A 27,368-nucleotide genomic window follows, 5' to 3' on the forward strand; every position below is an offset into this window, starting at 1 on the left:
CTGAAGTGGTAAGAAACAGAAGGCTATCAACATAATTTACCTTTTGGCAACATTCTGCATCTCTTACTCTGACACAGGTCCTAATGCAGCAAAGAACCTAACGCCATTGCTGTTTATATATTTATATGGACTCATATTCCACGTATCATTTGCAAAAACCTTTCCCTACCACATTAGATATTGATGGTCTCTCCAAAATTACTCTCTACAGTTCTGGAAGTGTCAACCCATTTAATATATCATACAATGTCTACCTTTGCTGCCTGATATGTATGTTCTCTGAAAGACAAACACGGTGAGATACTGGAGGTTGTTTACTACTTTGTGTTGTAACACGAACCAGTGCTAGCACATAAATACTGAAAACCCACACTCCCCTCTCTCCTGGACTCCAAGAAGGCATCTCTTTGCTTCTTAGCACACATATCTTTGGAGTTTGTGACAGTACAAGCCATGAACTCATCTTGTGCATCCATAAGAGCTGTTATTCATCCTCTTCCTGGTCTTACCTCAACTAGGAAATGTTCCTGTAACCTTTTAGATGTGTTTGCCTTAGATCAGTATTTATCCACCTCTTCCCTAAGGCACCTCTGCCGGCAGAAGAGTATGAAGTAATGCAGAATCCAGTTATGCAAAACTGAAGACGGCAAATAGAACACTGAACTGTCATGTTTTATCTTTAAAAAATGCATGCCAATTTTTCATTCTATTCCGTAATTCACTCATTCAACAAATATTAGATGCCTACTCGGTGCCAGATATTGTCACAGGGATACAGCAAAGGATACACATACTTGTATTTGTTTTTAATCTTATAATATTTTATACAACTTAGCATATGTAGAGAAACAAAAGCAAAAACTATCCCAAATCCAAGAGCCAAACTGATAATCTGAGGTGGCCAGTGATTGCTTCAAATACCACCAGTCATGCTTTTGTACATCCTGGGATTATGTGTGCTCCAGTTTGAAAAGTACAGTCCTTGTTTAACTCAGAAAACAAAGGAAATATTAGTATTTACTCTGAATGAAAATACTTCAGAGTAACATTAGAACTAACTCTTTGTCTTCATTTCCATACCATTAAGTTCTGCCTACATTCTGAAATGACAAAGGTAGAATCCACTTCAATGCCTACAGAAAACATAAAAAACTTATACTTTAAAAGAAAATCAGGAGTGAGGAGGAGGTGGAATCACTCTTGACACTCGAAGGTCAAATCTTCATTGACCATAGCACTATATTGTTCATCATTGCTTGTTTTACCCTTTATTAAACTGCTCTTGAGTTCTTAATGCATCTTCAGAAAGGATCTTTCCTTAGAAAAAGTTAATTCTCAAACAAAAGAAACTTTCAGACTTGTCTCTGCAGAGAAATGCTGAACATTACTGGTATTCCCTTTTATTGGTCAGAACCAAAGCTAGTAACAAAGTATTACATTCCTCAATGATAGTTTTGTCTTAAATAGCATGATTTTAGCCAAGAGTTCTAACTCCAAAAATAAACATGGGACTGAGGTGCTTGTGGATATGTAGTATATGTCCTTTTGAAAGGAGGCAGTGATCTGTAATAGCACAAGCAACTTCCTATTAGGATTAAGATTCGGTTCTCCAAAACTACAGTGACTGGCTAACCTGCATGAAGCCTGGCTCTCCTACCTGAAGTCCCCAAGTCAGTCATTCCAAATCATTACAGAAAAGGTCTCATATGTGCATTAATGTGGGTATGTGTTCTCCTACAGACAGCATATGACCTCAACAACTCAGATCTTTTCAGAACTGGTTAAATTAGAAAAGTAAGGGAACATCACAAATACATATATTTCACGACTGCAGGATAAGGATTATGCAACGGTGTAACCTGTGTCAACTGGCATGAGATTTCACTGTTTCAAAATTCAGATTAAAGTCAGTGTTTAATAAACTAAACTGAGAAGAGCCTAGGAGTGCACACCTTTTAATAACTCCACAGAGGATGCTGACTCAAATACTACATAAGACTAAAGTCCACTTTAATCCTGAATATAAATTAGACTTCTGTTTTTGTAAAGACTTAAATCTATCAAGACCAAAGGCTAGAATTCAGTAGGTTTAATGTGCTCTTTACCTCTGTCTGCTAGTATTTTATATTAATGATAGCACTCAGAAGCATAAAGCCGTCAGTGTCTCCAGCATGGGAATTCCAAGTTATTACAATTCCTTATATATGAACCCTCACCTGTGCACTGCTGCACTCTATCTTCAAGTCTTAGTGTTACAGGCTGGATCTCTCTCTAACAGTAAATTATTTTAAATACGTGACCTTATTCCTACCAAGAAGAGGAACTAAACATTTTATATTTGAAACTTTAAGGTCAGTTTATTAAGTTCAATGATGAAAGCTATCAGAAGAATATTCTCCCGAGAATTATTTTTTCTTAGAAAAAAAGAAAGAAAAATCAACACCTCAGCACAGCCACAGATGCTGTGGCAGTCACACTTCTCTGCAGCTGGGGACAGTCCATTAGTCAGTCAAATCACTTTCTGGGTCAGCAGGATTATAGTCTGGATCATCCTCATCATCCTCTAGCTCCAAGTCATCCATTTCTTGGAACAGAGATTCATCTACCTCCACATTGTTTCCAGCTGCAAAAGACAAAAGATTTCACTTTTAGTCTTACACTCAGGAATAAACAACATAACTCACTGGCAACACCACATACAAACTTCTAAATGTGCAAGTGAGGTGCCCGTGATGAAATCCTAAACTACTACTGCAATTCAAAGCAACAGTGATCTGCATTGGTTAGCACAGACACACTTTTTTTTTTTTTTTAAGATTTTATTTATTTATTTGACAGAGAGAGATAGAAGTAGGCAGAGAGGCAGGCAGAGAGAGTGAGAGGGAAGCAGGCTCCCCGCCGAGCAGAGAGCCCGATGCGGGACCCGATCCCAGGACCCCGAGATCACGACCCGAGCTAAAGGCAGCGGCTTAAACCACTGAGCCACCCAGGCGCCCCAGACACACATTTTAGGAGCAACTTCATGCTTCCAGTTTAAAAAAAAAAAAAATCCAGTTATTAAAAAAAGCTTTCCTAGAATGAATTATTTATGACAAGGCATGTTCTAAGTGGAGGACGATGGTATATTCTGGTTATACAAAGTTCACTGTCACTGACCATGGGGCCCGAACCAGGAGTTTATCTCTTCCAGTACTGGCAGATATGTACGTCATTAAAGCTCAACTATACTTGTTATTTCATTGTTAGATATAACCTGACCCTTACTCTCACGTAGTTCCCCTCATAAGGGGAAAGAAAGGTATGCCTTTCTCAGATTCCAAATATCTGAGCACTATAGGAAACAATACCTTGGCCTTGCATTAAACATCTTTACTCTTCAGTTTGTCTCAAGTACCTAAACATGGGATAGTGCAGTACTCTTAAATCACGAAAAATTGTTCATCTTCCCTTCCTGGGGAACTCCCTTCCTGGGAAACTCCAGCCCACTGACATTCAATTCAATGAGAATGAGTCTTGCTTCATGCCTATGAGCTGTTAAGTAATAAAATACACTTTTGCTAAGTGCAGGCCAAAGAATAACTCACTGTCTCTGGGAGAGACACAGAAGGCTTCCCAAAACAGATGACATCTAAAATATCTTTACAATAAATTTTAATCCAAGAAAAAAGGGGACAGGGTAAAGCAATTATAGGTAGAGGTACACACAAAGGGAGAAAGAAAAAATAAGACTGACTATTTCCAACTGGAACACAAGATTCTTTAGAAAAAATATCTAGAGATAATCATAGATGAAGTCCAAATTGAAGGACTATGTAGGCCAACCTTTTCCTCTAAGGAACAGAGAACTGTTGGCCTGGGCGTTTGGAAGTAACTTCAGGCCTGGCTCAACAGGGACGTGGGGGTCACCCACCGTCAGGAAAGGAAGGGCTGGGTGGTGGCCGCCACCGAGCCGGGGCTGGGCCTAGGGGGAGAGCTGGTGCCATCGGAGCTGCCCGGCTGGCTTGGAACCCGAGGGCCTACCAACTGACCGCGTTTACACGACTTGAGTGTTGAACCCCGATTATAATGTCTGTACGGCGCCTTTCCTAGCCCAACCCTGAGCCCCAGGGAAGCAGGAAAGCGCGAATGGCCTCTTGCACTGCTTTGTCTCCAAAATAAACTGAAATCAAACTGCAAAAAAAAAAAAAAAAAAAATCAGAAAGATTTTACGGAGAGAAGTGTCATGATTAAACATAAGTTTTAGGAATGCCACCTCAGGGGTGGTGACCAAAGGCACCAAAAAGAGGAAGGGACTGAAGCAAGGAGACAATGTAAGAAGCCACCACAAACACCGAGGGGGCAAAAAATGATAAAACGCTCAAGTTAGGAGGAAAGAGTTGTAAATGTCTGGAAAAGTTATTTCTGACGCAGAATCAATGGAGAGCTCTTGGTGAGTAGTGGATATGAAGAGATACTTGATCCATTAGACAGGGTAAGGAGTCCGGGATGAGGGGAGACAGTAAAACTTCTAAAGTGCAAGAGAGAATAAGACACAGCTTTCTGGTTCCAGAATTTCTCAATAAAATAGGAGAAAAACAAGCTAGAAAAGTGAGGGGGGGGGGGGCGATGCACAAGGATAACCTTGCTGGGTCGGTATGTCTGTCTGTTTGGGGTGTTTTTGTTTGAGACTAATAAATGTCTTGGAGCAAAAATTCAGTAAGATATATAAAATAAAATGGTGAGTGTCCATAAGGGCCTAGCTCAAGTTAAGAAGCACGATTTGGCAGTGAGGCCACATCAGCGTTGTTTCTTAACCTTTTCCAGGAGATAATCCAGGAACAAAGCTGAAAGGCCAGATGCTACAGGATCCCCAACTGGCAAGATGAGCATGAAAAAACACTAATGAAGCAGAATTCTAGGGTGCTATCACAAGTGTGACTGAATATGGAGCCCAGTTTAAGAACACACATAGGCCAGAGCAGGGAATTTGTCTATACTGTTCTCTGCTGCTGTATCATCAGCAACCAGGGAAACGCTTGGCTTATCCTAGGGGTGCAAAATATCTATAGATGGATGAATAATGGATGGACAGAAGACGACTGAAAAAGGATAAAGTTTAAGATAAAAAGGAGAAGGAAAGTACAGGGAAATAGATGTTCCAGACAGTAAGATTAGTATGAAACATAAGATTTTCAGTTAGAGGGCATGAAGACTCTTTATAAACTTTATAAAGTTCCATGACCATGAAATATTTTCCAGAGATTTCTGATACTAGAAATTTAAGTAAACCAGGTCACCTGAGTTACAGTGGCCTGGTTTACTAGTTATCAGAGACTAATGTGACCACAGTTGTTTACTGCTATCTTTTTTTTTTTTTTTTCTCATTTTATTTATTTTTTCAGCGTAACAGTATTCATTCTTTTTGCACAACACCCAGTGCTCCATGCAAAACGTGCCCTCTCCATTACCCACCACCTGTTCCCCCAACCTCCCACCCCTGACCCTTCAAAACCCTCAGGTTGCCCCAACCTCCCACCCCTGACCCTTCAAAACCCTCAGGTTGTTTTTCAGAGTCCATAGTCTCTTATGGTTCGCTTCCCCTCCCCAATGTCCATAGCCCGCTCCCCCTCCCCCAATCCCACCTCCCCGCAGCAACCCCCAGTTTGTTTTGTGAGATTAAGAGTCATTTATGGTTTGTCTCCCTCCCAATCCCATCTTGTTTCATTTATTCTTCTCCTATCTCCTACCCCCCCACAGATGCTGGAGAGGATGTGGAGAAAGGGGAACCCTCCTCCACTGTTGGTGGGAATGCAAGCTGGTCCAACCACTCTGGAAAACAGCATGGAGGTTCCTCAAAATGTTGAAAATAGAACTACCCTATGACCCAGCAATTGCACTACTGGGTATTTACCCTAAAGATACAAACATAGTGATCCGAAGGGGCACGTGTACCCGAATGTTTATAGCAGCAATGTCTACAATAGCCAGACTATGGAAAGAACCTAGATGTCCATCAACAGATGAATGGATAAAGAAGATGTGGTATATATACACAATGGAATACTATGTAGCCATCAAAAGAAATGAAATCTTGCCATTTGCGACGACGTGGATGGAACTAGAGCGTATCATGCTTAGTGAAATAAGTCAATCGGAGAAAGACAACTATCATATGATCTCCCTGATATGAGGACATGGTTTACTGCTATCTTTGATGTTGCTCAGGTTATCAGAAAACTTTAAAAAACATATTGCTATAGTTTAGTGTATAAATTAATCGAACATTAAAATCTATTCTTCAAAATGTGTGTGTTTTTAGCCTTGGGAGGAAAATTTTACATTATCTCTCTGATTTTCATGGTTTGATATTAAGAACAGTGCATTATGTACACGGAATCTTAATATTATCTTACCATCTTCCAGAAACTGGATATCAGATGTGTCAAGATTATGATCTGTTTCAAAGAGCTGTTTCCCTAAAAGAAACATATATATTTAATTCAAAGGTATTTTTCCTGTATGTTCCAGTTTCCCACCTCTCCAGTTTTCCTCCATCTTCCCTACAATCCTTTAAAAAGTATAATAATCCAAGAAAACCTATTTTTCTGTGAACTTCAATAAAGTTATCAATTTAGTAAGTAGTTAAGAGGCATGTGATATGTATCTGCATTAAAATCGAACAAGTGAAAACCCAGTCTGCCTCAGAGTCCTGGAAAGCCAAATGCATTTGTCTCTACCACTTCTAACCACTGTGATTCAGAATGTTGCGGGAGCCATATCTCAAGATCTATCCATTGCGATATTTTTGATCAGAGGTAAGCCATAAAAATTAATTATAATTATGAATGAAGAAATGTCATCATGTCGATAGAATGCTTTCTCTTTTTGTCCTAGATGCCCAAATATGTTATTTTTTTAATAGAAATCTGTCCAAATGATCCTCCTGCTGTGCAAGAATATAGAACAGCCTGGGCAGCAGAGAAGGGAGTCATACCACTTAATTTATTTTTTCCTGCTTGTTCTTCTTCTTTCATTCGTTTCTTTTTAATTTCCAAGAGTTCTGCATCAAACTTGGCCTTCCAGCTTAAGAAATTCTCAATTGTAACAGGAGTGCCATGAAATAATTGCTTAGAAATAAAAGACATGTGATTACATAAATGAGACAATTGAAATTTATTAAAAAATTAATAATTTATAAAGAAATAATGTATATTTCTCAATCTTACCTGCATGAGCTCCACTAACCTTTATTATTACCCATGCTATGTGACCAATGCAGTAAGTGACTTCTAACATTTTATGTAGCAAAATTTAAGTAAATTTTACTCTTATTTATTTTGTAATTGCCAAAATTACTGAAATTTCCAAAAACAAAAAACCCCACCAAACAATTAAAAAGAAAAAAAGATGTAAAAAATAATGAAAGAAAACCCAGCTTTATAATATACCTTTTCAGCCTCCTCTGCCTCTTTTTCTTTTTGTTTCTTTTCTTCTTCTCTTCTAGTTTTTATTTGATCTACTATTTCATTTAATTTTTCTTGTACAGCTGTCACTAAAGTAAAGATCATCACCATACCAAGGTTTTCTTCTGCCTATGTAAACAAAAAGAAGATTATGATGAGAAACATACTTCTCAGAAAAACAAAAAAACTAACCAATGAGTAAGTGTTTCATCATAATCACTAAATTCCAGACATTTATAATACGGTTACTATTTCAGCTACAGTGTAAGTTCAGACACCTGGATAAATGATCATTTAAGAATTGAGCACATACATACATACATATATATAACTATATGTTAAATTTTAAAAGACATGTAATTTGCTACCTCCAACCTGAAAGAGATACCTATTTTACTAAATTCTGTTTAATAACCAGAATTCAGAAAACTTTGTCCTACAGCAGCTAGCAACATGAGCTCTCCACCAAATTTTCACGATTGAGATCTTTTGGGATATTTTAAGAGCTATGACAATGAACTGAACTTTGAGGCCAAAGTGACTTTCTAATATACAATAATAAAGAATATAGATACTTTTGTGATTTATCTTTACCTATCTTTTTTCGTCAATTTGAAATGGCTTAAAATCAAATATAAAAGCTCTCCAACTCATGAAAGGGATAGACAGTTGACCCTTGAACAATATAGGTTTGAAATGCAAAGGTCCACTTACATCCATTCCCCCCCCGAATAAACACAGTATAGTACTGTAAATGTATTTTCTCTCTCTTATGACTTTTTAATAACATTTTCTCGCTTATTTTAAGAATACAGTATACAGTACATATATCATATAAAATATGCATTAATCAACTGTTTATGTTATGGGTAAAGCTTCCTGCCAGTTAGTAGTAGTTTTGGGGCAATCAAAACTTACACACAGATTTTAGACTGTGTGGAAGGTCACTGTCACTTAGCCTCTATGTTATTCAAGGATCAACTGTAATTCAAAAGCTATTTGGAAGTTGGTCATTTGAAAGCAGATTGAAGTAAAACAAGGTATCTTGCTTATCCATAGAAACAAGATAAAGTCTGAAGGAAACAGACCAAAAAAACTAAACAAAAAAAAACCCAAAAAAATCCCAAATATACAAGCCAGACTCTCCATCTTAGAAGCAGAAGAGATTTCCAGCCACTACTTTGACAGAGCTGGCCTCAGTGGCATTCAAGTAGGTATTTTATCTCCTTGGCCTTCTCTGAATACAAGGTTTCAAGCTAGCTCCTATGATTCTCTTCTGGGGGTTTCTCTGTGGTGTCTCCATGCTAACCTTCCTAAATCTGACTACATAAACATCTCTCCTGAGTGCAAAACCCATATTAAAACTCCCCAGTGGACAGCAATATGATGTCCGCAGGCATGTGAACACTAAAATCATCATCTTCTCCACAACACCTATTTCTATGTTCCCCAACTCAGAGAACCAAACCACCAACTACCCAGCATGAACACTCAACATCCTATCATAAGCTCTACCACTGCCTCTAATCTATTCTTAAATGTCTTTCAATCTGCCTATTGTTCTCTATCAACATTGTTATTACCCTAATCCAGGGCACCGTCATCTTCAAATATTACAAGAAACTCCTAACCAGTTTTCTTAAAACCTGTGGTCTTGTCACCCCAACATCAACTTCTCTAGCCACTCAATACACACACATAAGTGATCTAGTCAGTCTCTCACTTAAAATTCCTGACAGCCTCCCAAATCAACCAGAGCAAGACCATACTTTTAAAATAGTTCAGAAGATCCTTTGGGAATTAATCTTTTTAGTTCTGTCACATAAGATCAGTAACCTCAAATTCTAAGCTCAAGAAATTCAGTATGACTAGAAGCTCTGGAAGGAAACATTGATCCCTCTCATTTCCATGACTCTGAACAAGCTTGCTCCTCTGCCCTGAATCTCTTCTCTTCATTGCCTGGCAAATTCTTTCTCTTGAAAGCTTCTCTGGCGCCTCAAGTCTATGTCCACTCACAGCACTTTTCCACACAGAACAACAATTTCCAATTCGCTAGTCCACATTCCTCACCAGAATATAAAACTTAGGAAAGGGGGGTGGTGTCTGTCCTGGTCACTTAACTTAATGCTTGATACATTTCAAAATCAAATCCCAGTATGCTCTCTTTTTTAACAACTTAAGTATTCCAGGGTTCCAATAAGAAAAGCAAAAAAAGAATCAGTTATATGAAACTAGACAATGAGAAGTCACACAAGAGATTTCCACATCACTACTAATTAAAGAATTTCAAATTATGATTATATACTATTTTCATCTTATCTTTTTTTTTCTTTCTAAATGAAAAAAATCTAATGTTAGCAGAGGTGGGCAGACACCTCAATGGCTATAGTGAGATCATAACCTGGCACAACCATTTTGAAGGTCCATTTGGCAATGTGTATGAAATTAAGTATGCACAACCTTTAACCCAGTAATCTTACTTATAGAAAACACTGGACTATATACTCATCAATAATATACTTTCTTCATTTATTCAAAAAAATATCTGAGTGTCTACCATATGCCAGGCACTAGGGATTCAATGGAGACTCTGCTCTAAGGATTTACGAATAGTGATATATAAGAATGTGCAAAGGGACACCTGGGTGGTTCAGTCGGTGGAATGTCTGACTCTTGATTTCAGCTCAGGCATGATCTTGGGGTTGTGGGGTCAGGCCCCACGTTGGGCTCCGCACGGGTGTGGAGCCTGCTTGGGATTCTCTCACTCCCTCTGCCCCTGCCCCTTCCTTCCCCCACAAAAAAAGGAGCATGTTAAAAGAATTACATATTAAATCAGGTAAAAATGATAAATAATTGTTGCAAAAAGAATATGTGTAATTACAAAAACAGTGAAATTCTACACAGTTATCAAAAATGATTCATATGCATGTTTACTAAAATGGACAGATGCCCACATCTGGGATGTTATAAGACATTATATATAGAATGATCTAATTTGGGGTAGAAGAGGAATACTATGAGTATAAGCATAAGAAAAAAAGTCTGGAACCATATCATACCAAAATGTTAATAGGCAGTTATACGTGGTTGGTGAGATTAAGAGTAATTTTAATTTTCTTTTTCATGAGTTTCTGTACTTTCTGAGTTTTTTATAATATTAACTATTCTGATATTGAAAATCAATACTACTTTGGAAGAAAAAGTATAAATATTCCCTCAATAGATATACGATCTTAGGTAAGTATGAGAAAGAAATCAAAACTTCTTTTCTGAAATGAAGGAGCTTGAGTACAAACAAAATATAAAACACATAGAAAGTAATCACTTACATTAACTAACTTACATTAATAACTTACATTAATAAATAACTTACATTAATAAATGACTAACTGAATTAGCATATTGCCTCAGGTTCTCTGCAATGTATTAAAATGAAGCATTTTAAGTCAAATATTAGAATTAGTATAACTTCATACTGGGTAGCAGAATGAACAGAGCCGAAGATAAGCATAAATTCATGTTTGATCTATTTCACTCTTCATTCTCTAATAGCTCCAGATATTTTTAAAATATCAGCAGTCAGAGGACCAATACTCCTTGAAATATACCAGTCACATTTAAGGTGTAGATATGTTTTCTGTCAATTGTTCTTAGAACAAATAAACAAAACTAGGACTTCTTTTTATAACATGGTGGAATAAAGATTTTACTTGTCCTCCCTACTCCCTACTCTGAAGAACCCTGAAAACTCTCAACCAAAGCAAGACAGAACTTTAAATTCGGGCTAAGCACAAACTATGGGGAACTTTTCCTACCACAGAACTAGCCAAGAGTTTTCCAATACCCACTTTTTCTTCACAACCCCCGGCTCTCAGAGGATCATAAACCCTGGCTGCTTCTTGTAAGCTTCAAGAGACGAAAGATAAGAAAAACAAAACAGGGGCGCCTGGGTGGCTCAGTGAGTTAAAGCCTCTGCCTTCGGCTCAGGTCATGATCCCAGGGTCCTGGGATCGAGCCCCACATCGGGCTCTCTGCTCCGTGGGGAGCCTGCGTCCTCCTCTCTCTCTGCCTGCCTCTCTGCCTAGTTGTGATTTCTCTCTGTCAAATAAATAAAATATTTAAAAAAAAAAAAAAAAAAACAATCACCAGTCCTCTTCCCAGATTGCAGGCAACTAGCCTACAACAGGTAAGAGGGTTAGGAGTTTTAATTTTTTTTTAAAGTCTGAATTTTTTTATTTTTTAAGTCAGAATTTTTAACTGCACATGGGGCTAGACATTTTGAGAACCAGATCAAAACTGTGTTTAAACTTAAAGTACTTACCAGACATTTTATTAACTAAAAGTCCTGAGGCTGACTGAGTTCCAAGAAGGGATATAGGAACTTCAGTTACTCAAATTTTAAATGTACAATGGGAAACAAAAAACTATGGTTTGTGAATACCTATATCTGTACATACATATATAGAGAGAGATAAAGGGAGAGAGATACATCATGAATTCTCCTTGTTCAGTGTACTGGTTATACATATTTACTAGCATTTTTCTGACTCTTGAAATTATTGCATACTATTTAAGGCCAATAAAAATGCCATTACAAAATTTATTTCCTTACCTGTAATGCTAATAGTTTTAAAATGTCTGAGACATCACTATCTTCTAGATTTTCCTGGGAGAATATTTCATAAAGAGGGGCTTCATCTGGATACTTTTCACTGTATGTAAACTTGAGGGTAGTCTGGACAGCTAAAGACATAAGATAAGAATTTGATATGAATATTTTAAAATGTAAAGTATAGAGAGGTCAACATTTTTGTTGAATCAGTAATTAATTTACAATGTGTCAATGAAAAGTAGCACAACAAATTTTCCTGCAAAGAAAAACAAGGTTACTATGAGATCAGACAGATAATCACTAAGATAAGTAACACATACCACAAAGATAAGTGAAAACAAATCATGGGAATACCAAAAATCACCTCAAACACATGAAATACATTTGTTACTTATGAGTATTTTACCATACTGTGTGTCTGAGAAAGAGGATGGATAAAAGCCACTTTTTTTAAGACCCTCAAGATGAACAAAAGGCAAAGAATACAACACATAGAAAAAAATACTACCTTAGGCTTATTTTCAGGCCTCTACCAGAGCCAGCTCCCAGTGAGGAAGATCTGCGTCAGCCCTGGAGTCTGTATATCTATATGCACAGTGCCAGCAAGGGACTGCTAAGGGGTTGCTAGATGACAGGGTTTGGAAATAGGGTTTAAGAGGTTGTCTGAGAAACTTTTAGCTTGACTCATTATACATTCTCACTCACTCTTTTAGCCGTATCAATGCATACATCTGACATTTGTGTAGGAATGAGATCCTTATAGGCAGATCAATGCAAGGTATCTCCTTACAGACCAACCTGGTGAACTCAGTTCCACCAGGAAATCTGAACTAAGCAGCAGTGCTAAACATTTTCTATTAAAACTTAATATTCACAAATACATAAATAAATAAAACTTATTAATCACAATGATCCTTTGCTTAAAACTTCACCTTTCTTATAAAAACTCACATTTTAATTACTAAAAACTCCTGATCTTGATAATTTTAACTCAAATCTAGATCCCTCCCCATAAGAGGGGGAAAAAAACCTTAAAATGTGTGAGTTTGATATTTTAATTTTTGTGTATGATATCAATAAGGAATTTTATGAGTCAATGGATATAAGAAAGACTGGGGGTGCCTGGGTGGCTCAGTGCGTTAAAGCCTCTGCCTTCAGCTCAGGTCATGATCTCAGGGTCCTGGGATCGAGCCCCATTATCAGGCTCTCTCTCAGCAGGGAGCCTGCTCCCCCCCTACCCCCGCCTGCCTCTCTGCCTACTTGTGATCTCTGTCTGTCAAATAAATAAATAAACTCTTAAATAAAAACAAAAAGACTGTTAACCCAAAAAGATAAAATCATGAATGAAAGAGAGATCAAAACCAACATCATAGAAATACAATTATAAGAGAATACTATGGAAAATTATACGCCAACAAATTGGGCAACCAGGAAGCAAATGAATAAATTCCTAGAAACCTACAAACTACCAAAACTGAAACAGGAAGAAATAGAAAATTTGAACAGAACCATAACCAGCAAAGACATTAAATCAATAATCAAAAATCTCCCCCAAAATGGAAGTCCAGGGCTAGATGGCTCTCAGGGGAATTCTACCAGACATTTAAAGGAGAGTTAATACCTATTTTCCTCAAACTATTCCAAAAATAAAAATGGAAGGAAAACTTCCAAACTCATTCTCCAAAGCCACCTTGAATCCAAAACCAAAGACTCCACTAAAAAGGAGAAACAGGCCATCAGAGGATGAACACAGATGTAAAAATTCTCAACAAAATACTAGCAAATTGAATCCAACTGTACATTAAAGGAATCATTCACCATAATCAAGTGGGATTTATTCTTGGACTGCAAGGATGGTTCAATATTTGTAAATCAATGCATATGACACACCACATTAATAAAAGAAAGGACAAGAACCATATGATCCTCTCAATAGTTGCAGATAAAGTATTTGACAAAATGCAGCATCCATTTTTGATAAAGACCTTCAACAAAGTAGGGATAGAGGAAACATATCTCAACATCATAAAAGCCATATACAAAAAGACCCACAGCTAATATCACCCTCAATGGGGAAACTGGAGCCTTTCCTCTACGGTCAGGAAAAAGATAAGGATGTCCACGCTCACCATTACTATTTAACATAGTACTGAAAGTCTTAGCCTCAACAATTATACAAAAAAAGAAATAAAAGGCATCCAAATTAGCAAGGAAGAAGTCAAACTTTCACTATTTGCAGACAACATGACACTCTATGTAGAAAACCAAAAAAGTTCTAGAACTAATACAGGAATTCAGCAAAGTTGCAGGACATAAAATCAATATGCAGATATCTGTTGCATTTCTAGGTACCAATAATGAAACAGCAGAAAAAGAAATCAAGGAATCAATCCCATTTGCAACTGCACCAAAAACAACGCTACCTAGGAATAAACCTAACTAAAGATATAAAAGATTTATACTTCGAAAACTGAAGAACAGTTATGAAAGAAATTGAAAAGGGCATTGGAAAGGGCACAAAGAAATAGAAAAATATTCCAAGCTCATGGACTGCAAGAACAAACATTGTTCAAATGTCTATACCACCCAAAGCAATCTATACATTCAATACAATCCCTATCAAAATACAATACCACCAGCATTTTTCACAGAGCTAGACCAAACAATCCTAAAATCTGTATGGAACCACAAAAAGGCCCCAAATAGCCAAAACAATCTTGAAAAAGAAAAACAAAACTGGAGGCACCACAATTCTGGACTGCAAGCTCTATCACAAAGCTGTAGTCATCAAGACAGTATGGCACTGGCACAAAAACAGACACGTTGATCAAAGGAACAGAACAGAACAGAAAACCCAGAAATGGACCCACAACTATATGGTCAACTAATCTTTGACAAAGCAGGAAAGAATATCCAATGGAAAAAAAGATAATCTCTTCAACAAATGGTGTGGAAAAACTGGACAACAACATACAGAAGAATGAAACTGAACAGCATGCAGAAGAAAGGACCACTTTCTTACACCATACACAAAAATAAATTCAAAATGGATGAAAGACCTAAATATGAGACAGAAAACCATCAAAATCCTAGAGGAGAACATAGGAAGCAACCTCTTCAACCTCAGCCATAGCAACTTCTTACTAGACATGTCTCTGGAAGCAAGGGGAAAAAAAGCAAAAAATGAACTACTGTTACTTCATCAAGATAAAAATCTTCTGCACAGTGAAGGAAACAACAACTAAAAGGCAACCTATGGAATGGGAGAAGATATTTGCAAATGACATTATCTGATAAAGGGTTAGTATTCAAAATCTATAAAGAACTTATCAAACTTCACACTCAAAAAATCCAGGTTAAGAAATGGGCATTAGACATGATCAGACACTTTTCTAAAGATGACAGAGAGATGGCTAACAGACACATGAAAAGAAGCTCAACATCACTCATCGTCAGGGAAATACACACACATCAAAACCACAATGAGATACCATGTCACACCTATCAGAATGGCTAAAATTAACAACATAAGAAACAACAGATGTTGGTGAGGATGCAGAGAAAGGGGAACATTCTTGCACCATTGGTAGGAATGCAAACTGGTTCAGCCATTCTGGAGAACAGTTTGGAGGTTCCTCAAAAAGTTAAAAATTAGGGGTGCCTACATGGCTCAGTTAGTTAAGCATCCTCTTGGTTTGGGCTCAGGTTAAGATCTTATGGGTTATAGGACAGCCCTACATCAGGCTCTGTACTCAGTGTGGAGCCTGCTTGAAATTCTCTCTCCTCTCCTTCTGCCATCCCCTCCACCCCCCCCCCCACACACTCTCTCTCCTCTCTCTCTTTCTAAAATAAATATTAAAAATAAATAAATTTTTTAAAAATAAGAAACAGAACTACCCTAAAACCCAGCAATTATACTACTAGGTATTCACCCATAAGATACAAAAATACAGATTCAAAGGGGTACATGCATCCTGATGTTTATAGCAGCATTATCAGCAACAGCCAAACTCTGGAAAGAGCCCAAATGTCCATCAACTGATGAATGGATTAAGATGTGGTATATATACACAATGGAATGTTACTCAGCCATCAAAAAAATGAAATCTTGCCATTCACAATGATGTGGATAGAATACTAAGTGAAATAAGTCAGAGAAAGAAAAATATAAACTCACTGATATATGGAATTTAAAAAAGAAAATAGATGAACATATGGGAAGGGGGAAAAGAAAAAAAGAAGAGGGAAACAAGCCATAAGAGACTCCTAACTATAGAGAACAAACAGAGAATTGATGGAGGAAGGTGGGTGGGGGGTGGGTTAAATGGGTGATGGGTATTAAAGAAGGCACTCGTTATGGTGCGCACTGGGTGTTGTAAGTAAGTGATGAACCACTGAATTCTATTCCTAAAATCAATATTACACTGTATGTTAACCAAGTAAAATTTAAATTTAAAAAAAAGACTGTCAGGCCAATAAGGATACATAGTGTCTTCTGGCATATTCTTTCTTTTTTAATTAACACACTTCTAATTTTATTGCTAGGAAAAGAATTCTTTAATAAATTTACTGATTTTACTGTTTGAGGTAATAGACATTCAATAGAGAAAATATGGAAATATATTAAGGGGAAAACAAAATCAGTAATAATCCCACCACCAGGAAAAGATCACTGTTACTATTTTGGGATATTTAAAACATCATAAAAATATTTTTTAAAGGATATTTTAAAGTATCTTCTATACATTTATTTACATTTCAAAGTATAAAAGGATACTCTGGTTGTATTTGAGATTCTACGTATAAAACCTACGTAAATATATAAATACATATAGAAGTAAATGACTGTGTCCAACATCTTTTTAATTCAGATTTTAGTAATATCTCTCTGCTAATCTCTTTTTTAGTTGTACAAGACAGAGTTAGAGTTATCAGGTGATACCACTAAAATCTGCATTATTGATTGCTCATAGCGAATTTTAGTTGACTAGCTTAACGTTAAAAAAAAAAAAACCCTTGCGGTTAACACCAACTTAGGTAACATTTTATCAAATTCCAAAATTAACTGAACTGGACAAATGGTGGAAATGAACTTCAGATCCTCCCCCAACATCTGCCACATTTAAATCAATCTGTTTAATTTTAAATTATTGGTTTTATAACTGTTTTATTTCCATCAGTATATTTATCTTGGTTCAAGAGTTGTATAATAGTGCCTTTTACCTGGTTTTATGTATATATGTATTTAAACAACAGTACAATATCCATCCTAAAGAGAGAGAGAAAATCATAAAGAAAGACATTTATTCAGTTTAATTTATAAATAACAGCAAATGTCCAATAAGCAATCTAAATGCCCAAAGAGTAAAAAATAAAAACAACCATGGGAAAATAACACTCAATGGAATATCCCAACATAGTCACTGAAATAGGCTTCAAAGTCTCATTTTACAGAGTCATCTTCTAACTTTTCTCCATTTGCTATATTGTTAATGTTTCTTTTTCACTTTTTAAAAACTAAATTCATTGTGTCAGAATACATCTCAGTGACTTCCTGTTTCTCTGTAAGTCATGTATACACAGTAAATGCTAATTAGGGAATACACAACATTCATGCTAGATTCCTAACAGCACCATACTTATTAGCACCTCCACATCTTCAATGCCCAACATAATGGCTGCAGGAGTAACATTCCTGAGAGCAACTTAGAAAAACCACAAGTATTTTCGATTGGACTTACTTTCATCATTTTCTCCAGCCTCAGATGTCACAGTAATGGTGAAACTGGGTGGATTTTCTGATAATACTGCAAGAAAATATACACAGGTTTTAAGTTATTAAGATGCTTCTTAAGGCAAATGCTTTTCTTATTACCAAAATACCATTACCCAGTCCTGGAAACTGATCCCTAGTCTGTATTTCCATTTCCACAAATACAGACTGACTGCACATTCAAATGATAAAACACTTATCAATTTTCTATTTAAACCAAGGGTTATCTTTAATTTAGAAAAAGTATATATATCTATAGTAGACTCTTGGGAGTTTTATCAAATCAATTAAACTAATTAAGTAATTTATCTTTTAATTCATAATTTCCATCTATACATGGAAAATTACATTCCAAAAAATTCCCAAAGAGAATGACAAAAAAAGTTTTGTTTCATCAGAAACTATCCACTGACAGTATTATCACTAATTTGTAAACTTATATATTCTAAGCTATAATTCAGAATCTCCATGACAAGCAGTAAATATTAATTTCTTAGAGTTGTGTCTTCTGTCTCTTTCTCCCACATCATCCCTAGAACCAAACTTTATTCTTTCACCAATTATTAAGTCTCTACCATCTTTCATGGAATTACAAAATTAGCTATGAATCCCAATATCAAATTGCTTACAATTTGTTAAGCAAGTCAAGACATGCAAATCAACACTTATATAAATAAGAAAGCATATATACCACTTTACAGCCTGATGCCTGACAGTATATATGTTTATATCTCTTCCCCCACAAGAATACTATAAAAATTATAAGAGCTCCTAGATCAGTGCCTGGCAGTATCTAGAAATTCCACAAATTCTAGCTAAATGGTAGAGCTAAAACAATGGAATAAAAGTAGGAAAACAAAAACAAATTAAACTTATATTCAGAACCATTAGAAGAGTAAACAAGAAAAATGCAGGCCACCTGGGATTGCTGCTGAGCCCCTGAGAAAAGCCTGTGCCTCACTCCAGCCCTGGGAAGCACTGGCCCCTGTCAAGGTTGGCAGCAGCTCAGCAACCTCTTTCTGAAATGAAAGGGCAAGGAGATCTCTGAAGAAGTCACCAAGGAAAATACTCAGTTTTTCCTACTTAAGACCTTCTGAAGCTTTCATATTCATTATCAATAAAATTTTCAAGACATATGCCTTCATTTTAATTGAAGTTTATAAGTACTGGAAGCATGATGAACATCTAAGATTACTATGAAAGTATTTGTCAAGAAGGTAAGACTCACTGGACTCATATTTTAATAGGCCTCGGATAGTCCAGCCCATGCTAAAAAAAGTCCCTGAAAGGTAATTAAAATAAAGCTTTTAAAATATGATTGACCAAAAAAAAAAAATATGATTGACCCTTTTTTTATTTTTTAATATATATAAAATATATTTGATGCATTTCATTCCTACTTCTTTTCATGACCAACTTTAGCATTCATATGTCATCAAATGTAAACATAGCAACTACAGAAATAAGGGTTCAACTCAATAACATTCCAACTGATTACCACTTTTAGGACTCCATGAGGCCATAATTTAAGGGTCACCTATACCTAATAACAACAGCTAACATTTATTGAGCACTACTCTGGGCCTGTGTTGTGCTACACATTTACACAAAGATTGTTAATTCTTACACCAAGACCACGATATTACATTGTTACCATATGATACCAAATTTAAGATACTATCAAGTAGGAGATGCACTCTACTTTATGTACTAAGAAAAAAAATCTGCCAATTAAACTTCAATATGTAATCAATTATAAGACAAATTCCTATTTCAGAGATGTTAAAACATAGAAATGTCTTAGAACCAATTAAATATAGTATTATCCCAATTTCATAGATGTAGAAACTGAGATAAAAGAGCTCTTAAATACTCTGCCCAACGTTATTCAGCTAGCAATTGAAAGAACTGAATAAACTATATTGCGTTTCATGTAAAAAGACAATGTTTTTTTCCAGCTGAGAAATTCCGGCAAAGTCACTTGAGCTAGACTGTGAATTAAGGCATATTGAAAAGATGGAGAAAAGAAATATAGGCAACAGATACATGGCAGCAAGGGCATAATGGTTTAAGGAATATATATGGAAGAAGAAATTATTCCATTTGGTGGATGTATATGTGGGTGAAGAAAAAAAACTACTTGAAAAAATAATGCTGAAAGTTTAGTTGTGGACAATGATACTTTTTCGAGCAGAATTGTATTTCTAAACATAGGAAGATAAGTGTAGCAACAGGGCATAAATTGGAAGGAAAGAAACAAGACCAGAGGCAGGATGACACTAGAAAGCTATTAAAATCATCCCAATAAGGTTAATGGGGTTCTGAACTAGGTTAGGAGCCATGGGAATCACAGGGAACAGGAAGGACTCTTCGTTCCAAATCTGCAGGCAGAGGATGGTAGCACCACTAACAAAAAGCAAAAAATACAGAAGAAAAATCTGAGATGATACACTTAAATGACATAAGGAAATTTCAGTTGGAGATATCGAGTATGCAATATGCAATCAGAAATGGGCAAATGGAGCTAAAGCTATTAGACCAAATGATATCACCAGAGGAAAAAATAGAGAAATAGAGCCAACAGCAGCTTTATAAGGAATCCTAAATTGGGGAGAAAAAAGTATGAGGAGAAAAAAGTGCCAGAGAGAAAAACAAAAGCAGCAGCCATGAGAGGTCAAGACAAACTCAAGAGAAGCCTATTTTATTTGTGAAGGCATCCCAACTATTGAGATCCAGGTATGGTATGGCACCATTTACAATGTATACTATATAGGTCTGTGTAGCTCTGTCAGGGGGAAACTGGCGAAGAACCACTGGCCTGCAAGATCAGATCTAAATCCCTAACAAGGCCCTCTGTAATCTGGTCCCTGCTCACTTGTCAGGCCTCATTTTTCATGACTCTCAGTACTCATTTTATGTCCTAGGCATATCAAGCCATTTTCCCTTTAAATACATTTTGCTTTTGCAGAGTCCTGCTTTTCCACATGCTATGTCCCTTCCCCTAGTCTCACTCACTTGTTAGCTCCTCATCACCCCTCAGTTCTCCAAAACAATCAAGACCCTCCCCTTTTCCTGTGCTCTGGCTGTATCCTCCATGAAAGAATCATCACACTAAGTTGTAAATTACATATCTGATGTCTTTGGTAAACGAGACATGGGATGCTAGCAAGAACATCACTGAATTGCTTGACCTTGGGAAACATAAAGAATAGGGAGGCAAGACAGACAAGAAGCTGATAGACTCTTAATCTATGAAAAATCACGATGAGAGGCATGTTCAGCAAAAATAACTGGAATGAAGAATTGTGGGGCAAAAAGTTTAAGGACAGAAAGAGTACTTTCAGATGGCAAAATTCTAAAGATGACATTTACAAGATGTGGTTATGCCCTCATGAAGTTGAAGGAAATGGAAATCAAAACTGTTCACCGAAAAAGATAAGGAATTATGAAGTTGTGTTATTAGAAGAATCAGCAACTAAGATGGTAAATTTCTAGGAAAGAATATCTTATATTTAACAGTTATAAAGTATTTGCATACTTTGTATCACTCCCCATTAAACACATACGGAAACTAAAGCTTGGAGAGGTTATAAGAGTTGCGCAAAGACACAGAGCTCATATTCACTACACCAAATTGCCGTTAGAGAGAAAAAAATGTGAGCCAGAAACAACAACAAAAAAGGATACTGGAAAACACTACTTATATCCCCTGCTATCTTATCTACTCACCCCATCTTCTAGTGATACTCTAGTGAGCATATTAACCACCCAGAATAAAGACTATATTTCCCAGCCTCCCTTCCAGTTAGGCCTCACCAAATGACTAAGTTCCGGCTATTGAGATGGAAGCAAACAAGTTCTTTGACAGTTTCCAGGAAATTTACTCAAGAAACTGCTGTCTTTGGCTTCTCTCCCTGCCCCCCTTCCTTTATCTACCCTACTTCTGGAAAGGAATACTGCCATCTTCACCATGAGGTAGAGACTACATCTTAGGAATGGCAAGGAACTAAGATGCAGCCTGGGTACCTAAGGAATTTTTGGACTAGAGCTATGCAACTATCTTTTATTTGCAAAACAAAAAAAGTTTACCATTTTAAGTTTACTTTTATTTAGAGAGAGAGCATAAGCAGAGGATTCGGGTGGGGGAGGTGGGGGGGGCAGAGAACAGAGGGAGAAAGAATTTCAAGCTGACTCTGAGCTAAGTGTGGAGCCCAATGCAGGGCTAGATCCCATGACCCTGAGGTCATGACCTGAGTCAGCATCAAGAGTCAGATGCACAGCCACCCAGGAGCCCCTAAACTTTTACCTTTTTAAAACCGTTGCTTTTGGAGGCTTTCTATCACAGCTGAACCTAACCCAAGGAAAGGAAGGAAAGGAAATTTCGAAAGGAAAGGGAAAAGGGGGAAGGGGAAAGGGAAAGCAAAGGAAAGAAAAAAGGAAAGGAAAGGGGAAATGAAAAGAAAAAGAAAGAATATTCCAAAACCTGGAGGAAGCTAACACAGGGATGGGGAAGTTATTTAACTGGACTTGCAAAGATGAATGTTTCACCAGCACTTTGATAAAGGAATAATCCCATTCCAATGCATTACTGTGAGTTGGGATAAAATTAGCCTTCACTAAAGATGTCAGATTCCCACCACTGTAAGTGAATCAAAATATTTTTGAGAAGAAGAGTAAGGCTGCTGGGCATAGTGGAAGGAACCAGTGAGGAAGCAGGGGAATTGTTAAGTGATAGAGAGGCAGATGATGGCAAACTGGACAGAATTAAGGACAAACATAATGGAGGTAATAGCTCAAAGGTACACTAAAGGGACACACGAATGACATCAAGGTTTTCACAAAGAACCAGACAGCCCATATCAAATAAGTCCCTGTGGTTCTCAGGGAGTGTCTTAGAAAAACTGCTTGTAAAAGATGACTTCTGCCCCATCTCTAGGATGCAATTCTGTTACATGCTCATGGATGCTACTTAGAGGTACTGACACAAGTAATACAGAATTACGTACCCCCTTTGTAAGACCAAACAGAATTAAGGGAACTTGACTTTTGGTTAGCCCGAAGCCAACCAATTTGTTTCAACAAAACGCCCCATAGTCAGAGATTTTGATACAGAAATGGAAATAACCAAATTCTACTACCTTAGCAGGGCCTTGTCAAGTGAAGCACTACTGAAGGAGAATGTGGTATCAGGAGAGTCCATTTATATTTTGGAAGACTAGTTGTTAGGAGGATTGGATCAATGTGCAATCAAGCTACAGAACAGGCAAAAAGAAGAAACTGTATTATGATTTGTTATAATTCACAACAAATTCAACAGTGGACCAAAAGTTCTTTGCAAATAGTCAAGCAATCAGTTCTGAGGTTAGGCTAGGTCTATGTGGCTACAACTATGGGCTAGCTGGATTGTGCCTCTTAGAGCATCCACAAAGGGGTCACAATGTGCTTAACAAAGGTTTCTCTGTCAAGCACCAAGCTCTCTATTAAAAAAAAAATATATATATATGTATATATATATACACCCACACAAACATATATACATATATATACTTCCTTCATCAAGAGCATTGAGCATTTACCACATCTAATATTAAATGCGATCAAAAATGAAATTAGAAAACTGTCAATTAGTGTTCCTTGGCAAACTGACACAAGCAAGCTCTCTTCTTAAACCTGGTACAAAAATAGGAAAGTATGAAATCATCAACACAAAAGAAGGCTGTAAACAGTAAACCTTACAAATCCTCATGATTCCAAAAGATCAAACATGGAAGAGTTTTATTCCAAACTCCTCTGCCTTTTCCCTGAGAGGTTTCATAAACAACATGATCATGAGTAAGGCAAAGTTCCTAAAGAACTATAAATCAAGACATCTTATTTTAATTTATTTATTGCAAAGTTTTAGGAATACCAGTAGGAATTAGAGACAGATGGGCTCAGCTGATAATGCAGAATACTTGAATGCATCAAAGATTCATAAATTGTCTTTTATTGCCCTAGGTCAGAACCCTCAAGCACTTTTGCATCTGACAAGAATTTTACATACTGAACTATATCAGAGCTTAGTATAATTTGAAAGAACCATAAAACTGGTTTAGGATTAAAAATGTATCACTTTTTAAAATGCTTATAGGCACAGTATTTAACGAGGGATACCTTATGTCCGTAGAAAAGACTAGCAAGCACACCTTATGCTTTAACTCTACCTACACAGTGCCAATTACATTTCCAATGTACTGGAAATGACCAAATGTCACGGTTAAGAATATATCCAGCAACTGACCCTATATCCTCTTTTATTTAGACATTGACATATAAGCAAGGATAGAGAAGGGAGCCAGACTCCATACACACTCACCCAGTTAATGACACTCTCAAACCCCTCTTCACTCATCCCCTTAACATCCTCACAGCACAGCTGTACTGTTGGTGAGAGAGAACATGAACAGGACTGGAGCTATACAGGGGTAGCTGAGAGACATCTGCCTGTTGGCAAAGCAGAACAAAATTTGCTACCATTGCAAGCAGTGGTCAAAAGGTGGAGCTAAGAAAACTAAGCTAAACAAGGAAAGGGAAAGGGATAGGAGTTGAACGTACCTTACATTCTGAATTCTGACAATCAGTGATGGACAACAAAGGAAGGGACAGGAACTGTAAATCCCACAAACCTAGGTTCTACTCACTCATATTGGCTTTATTTGATCACTTCTCAAACACTGAGTGTCATGCAAGAAAAGCCGTATTGATTGCGTTACCTTGCGGCACTTTCAAATCATCTGAAGCACGGCTTAATACAGAAAAATTCTCTTCCCTTGAAATATACCGAATGAGTTTCTCAATAATATTTTACATTAGCCCAACCTATCCAGTAATCTTCTGCTCCCCTTCATCCCAGCTGGAGCTAGATCCCAAGTTCCAGAGGTCTGCAAAGTGAAGGAAGAAGAGGGGGGTCCAGACCTAACTCTTAGTACCAGTTCCGCCGCTAACTGCTGGCCAGACCCAAAGCAAGCCACTTACCCCTTCCTGCGCCTCCATTACCTTGCTTGTAGCAAGACGCGTCCAGGCCAATATCCCTCCCTAACAAACATGTGAATCTGCGGTGGAGCTGAAATTTGTGCCACATCATTCACTGGACATTCACAGAATATTTAAAAAAAAAAAAAAAAAAGACGAAGAAGAAGAAGAAAAAGAAAAAAAGGACAAATCCCAGGGATTCTCAAAACCGCTTCTGGGTAACTCTGAGAACAGCACTCTGAACCCCCATAAACTTTAAAACACCAACGTATGAAAACAGCTTCTAGCCAAGGTGAAAATCGACACCTCTAAAGCTCTAGAAAAACTACTCCCACTTGGAGTTATCTGTTTTCGTATTTTTTCATTAAACCTCGTGTCGCTGTAAGTTACACAGAAACCCAAGTGCACCCAATTCAACTCCAGGCCTAACACTCTCCAGGAACCTCGCCAGTCTCTCCCGGACTTTCAGATTTCAGGGAATAAACGGAGAACGGGGAAAAGCTGTGGAGTTAGTCCTAAGTGCCTGAACACGTCGGGAAAAGAGGGTGACGAGAGAGTAGCGGGCGAGGTGACCACGCGGCCTCGCTGTCCCCTTCTCCATCCTCGCCCGGGAGGCCGAGGGCTCCGGCCCATCCCACTCCACCCCCGGGCCGCTCTAGGCCCGCAGTCGCGGAAGTCACCTGTGAAGGAGTCGGGGTAGATGGACTCCAGAGCCTCCAGCTCATTGCGCTGCTCCTCGCCGTAATCTGTCATCCTGGCCCTCGCTGCTGCCCATGGACCGCCCAGCCACCCAGGCGGCGCGCTGCAGCTGGGACCGCGGCCGCACCGGGAGAGCCGGCAGTAGCCGGACGGGCGCAGGCGCAGAGTTCCCGGCTAGGAGGCCCAGGGCCCAAAGCCAGGCCGGGCCTGCTGAGCAACAGCCCCGCACGGGCCTAGCCTGCTCTCTAGTTCCGCGTTCGACTCGTTAGGCCTGGCCAGCGGAGCACTGAGTAGCTGCCAGTCGCACCGCCGCTTAGGATTTGCTAATATGGAAATGGACCCGGCCGGGCATTCGCTACGGACACCTGGGGCCGATTCCTGGTCTTTTCAGGGCCTGAGCCTGAGAAGCCACTCAGCGCGACATCATCGTTCGATGGGTCTAGACTTAACGCTGGCCACGCGTACCGAGGCGGACGAGGTGGCTTCGGGCGGGACGCGCGGTGGGTGCGTTCGGGAACTCTGCCGTTTCCGGTTTCCGGTTTGCGACCCCGTGGCAGCGGCGAGGGTGGTGGATGCGCAGCTTAAGTCGGCTCCTGGTGGGGTCCGGGTGATTTATACGCTTGTCGAGTCTCCCAGTTCGTTGGCATCTCAAGGGAGTTGTGCGAAAGGCCGACCAGGGTAGACTCCAGTGGGCAGAGAAGCAGAAATTCTGCTCGTGCTAAAAGAGCATGGTACTTTTAAAGAGAAGACTGTTAACGAACTATTTCTATTTTATGTTTACAGTAAAGGAACATGGATATGTTAAGACAAAAGAGAACATGGGGAAATATAATACTCCCAGCATATTAAAAGATGTTTAACATTGTATTTTCTTTCGTTTTCTGTATTAAACTGATTTCACTTGTGTAGTGGGGGTAACAATTTTTAAATAAGTTCCCCAATGATAAAAGTCTCTGAAGTTTTCTCTTGTTAAAATGATAATGTACTATGGACCAGAAAGCATCTTGATCTTCTATTGGGAGGTATTACTTACAGCAGAGGAATACGTTAAACGTATTCAGGTACACTTTCGTACTGATTCTGTGTCTTTAAAAGTTGGTTTGGGGGGGCGCCTGGGTGGCTCAGTGGGTTAACGCCTTCCGCTCAGGTCATGATCCCAGTATCCTGGAATCGAGCCCCGCATCGGGCTCTCTGCTCAGCAGGGAGCCTGCTTCCTCCTCTCTCTCTGCCTGCCTTTCTGCCTACTTGAGATCTCTGTCTGTCAAATAAATAAATAAAATCTTAAAAAAAAAAAAGTTGGTTTGGGGCATTCTTTTAGACTTTAAGGTGAAAAATTGGGAACTCTACTGCCAGTGGTGAGAATCAAATAAAATACATGAGTTAACTTTGCAAATATAAGGTGCCTATTTTTCTGGATATCCTGAGTTCACAGAAAACAATGATTTGTTGGGGGGGGGGGGAGAGCTGGACGGAAGAGTCAGTTCAAAGGTCCTAAGGTGAGACCCCACTTGGTATTTTGGAAGCCAAGGTAACTAATGCACAGTGAACTGGGGGATGAGAAGGAATTTGCAGATCCTGTAGGATCAGGATTTGATGTGGTTTGTGAAAAAGAGAAGTCAAAAACTGTTTTTGACTAGAACAACAGGAAAGATGAAGTTCTAGTAACCAAATTGACAGTTAATGACAGAATGAGTTTGGCACAGAAGTTGATAACACCTTTAAATAATGGATCAAAGAAAAAAGTAAAATTTTAAAACTTTTCTTTATGTAATAAAAACAACCTATCAAAATAGAGGAGGTCCAGCAAAACAAATTTAAGGTTTATATTCAG

At 38.1% G+C, this 27,368-nt stretch overlaps 1 protein-coding gene across 5 annotated transcripts; it reads right to left on the minus strand.

The window, feature by feature from the left end:
• Window positions 1-773: 773 nt before the first annotated feature.
• Window positions 774-26,614, minus strand: RWDD1 (RWD domain containing 1). Of its 5 annotated transcripts, XM_046006200.1 has the most exons (9): window positions 25,519-26,614; window positions 24,183-24,310; window positions 18,747-18,846; window positions 17,796-17,861; window positions 12,055-12,185; window positions 7,428-7,571; window positions 6,974-7,106; window positions 6,393-6,455; window positions 774-2,623 (listed from the first exon to the last, which is right to left on the minus strand). In XM_046006200.1, exons 2-9 carry the CDS (start codon window positions 24,216-24,218, stop codon window positions 2,502-2,504), a joined length of 795 nt encoding a protein of 264 aa, XP_045862156.1. In that variant the 5' UTR covers window positions 24,219-24,310; window positions 25,519-26,614; the 3' UTR covers window positions 774-2,501. The 5 variants fall into 5 exon arrangements, with proteins under 5 accessions (XP_045862156.1, XP_045862155.1, XP_045862158.1 ...); XM_046006199.1 differs by lacking the exon at window positions 24,183-24,310 and having other exon boundaries at window positions 25,519-26,612; XM_046006202.1 differs by lacking the exons at window positions 18,747-18,846; window positions 24,183-24,310 and adding an exon at window positions 22,966-23,079 and having other exon boundaries at window positions 25,519-26,577.
• Window positions 26,615-27,368: the final 754 nt, after the last annotated feature.

The sequence above is a fragment of the Meles meles genome, chromosome 5 (assembly GCF_922984935.1).
Source record: "Meles meles chromosome 5, mMelMel3.1 paternal haplotype, whole genome shotgun sequence".
In the NCBI taxonomy this organism is placed as follows: Eukaryota; Metazoa; Chordata; class Mammalia; order Carnivora; family Mustelidae; genus Meles; species Meles meles.

Excerpts from the sequence above, each read along its gene's own strand:
- RWDD1 (XM_046006199.1), bottom strand. The coding sequence starts at position 25,563 with ATGAGCTGGAGGCTCTGGAGTCCATCTACCCCGACTCCTTCACAG. Across the intron at positions 18,847-25,518 it reads CTACCCCGACTCCTTCACAG|AAAGAGGTTGCTGAGCTGCT; the intron begins GTGACTTCCGCG and ends CTTTCATTTCAG. Across the intron at positions 17,862-18,746 it reads GGGCTCAGCAGCAATCCCAG|TATTATCAGAAAATCCACCC; the intron begins GTGGCCTGCATT and ends ATTTTCTTGCAG.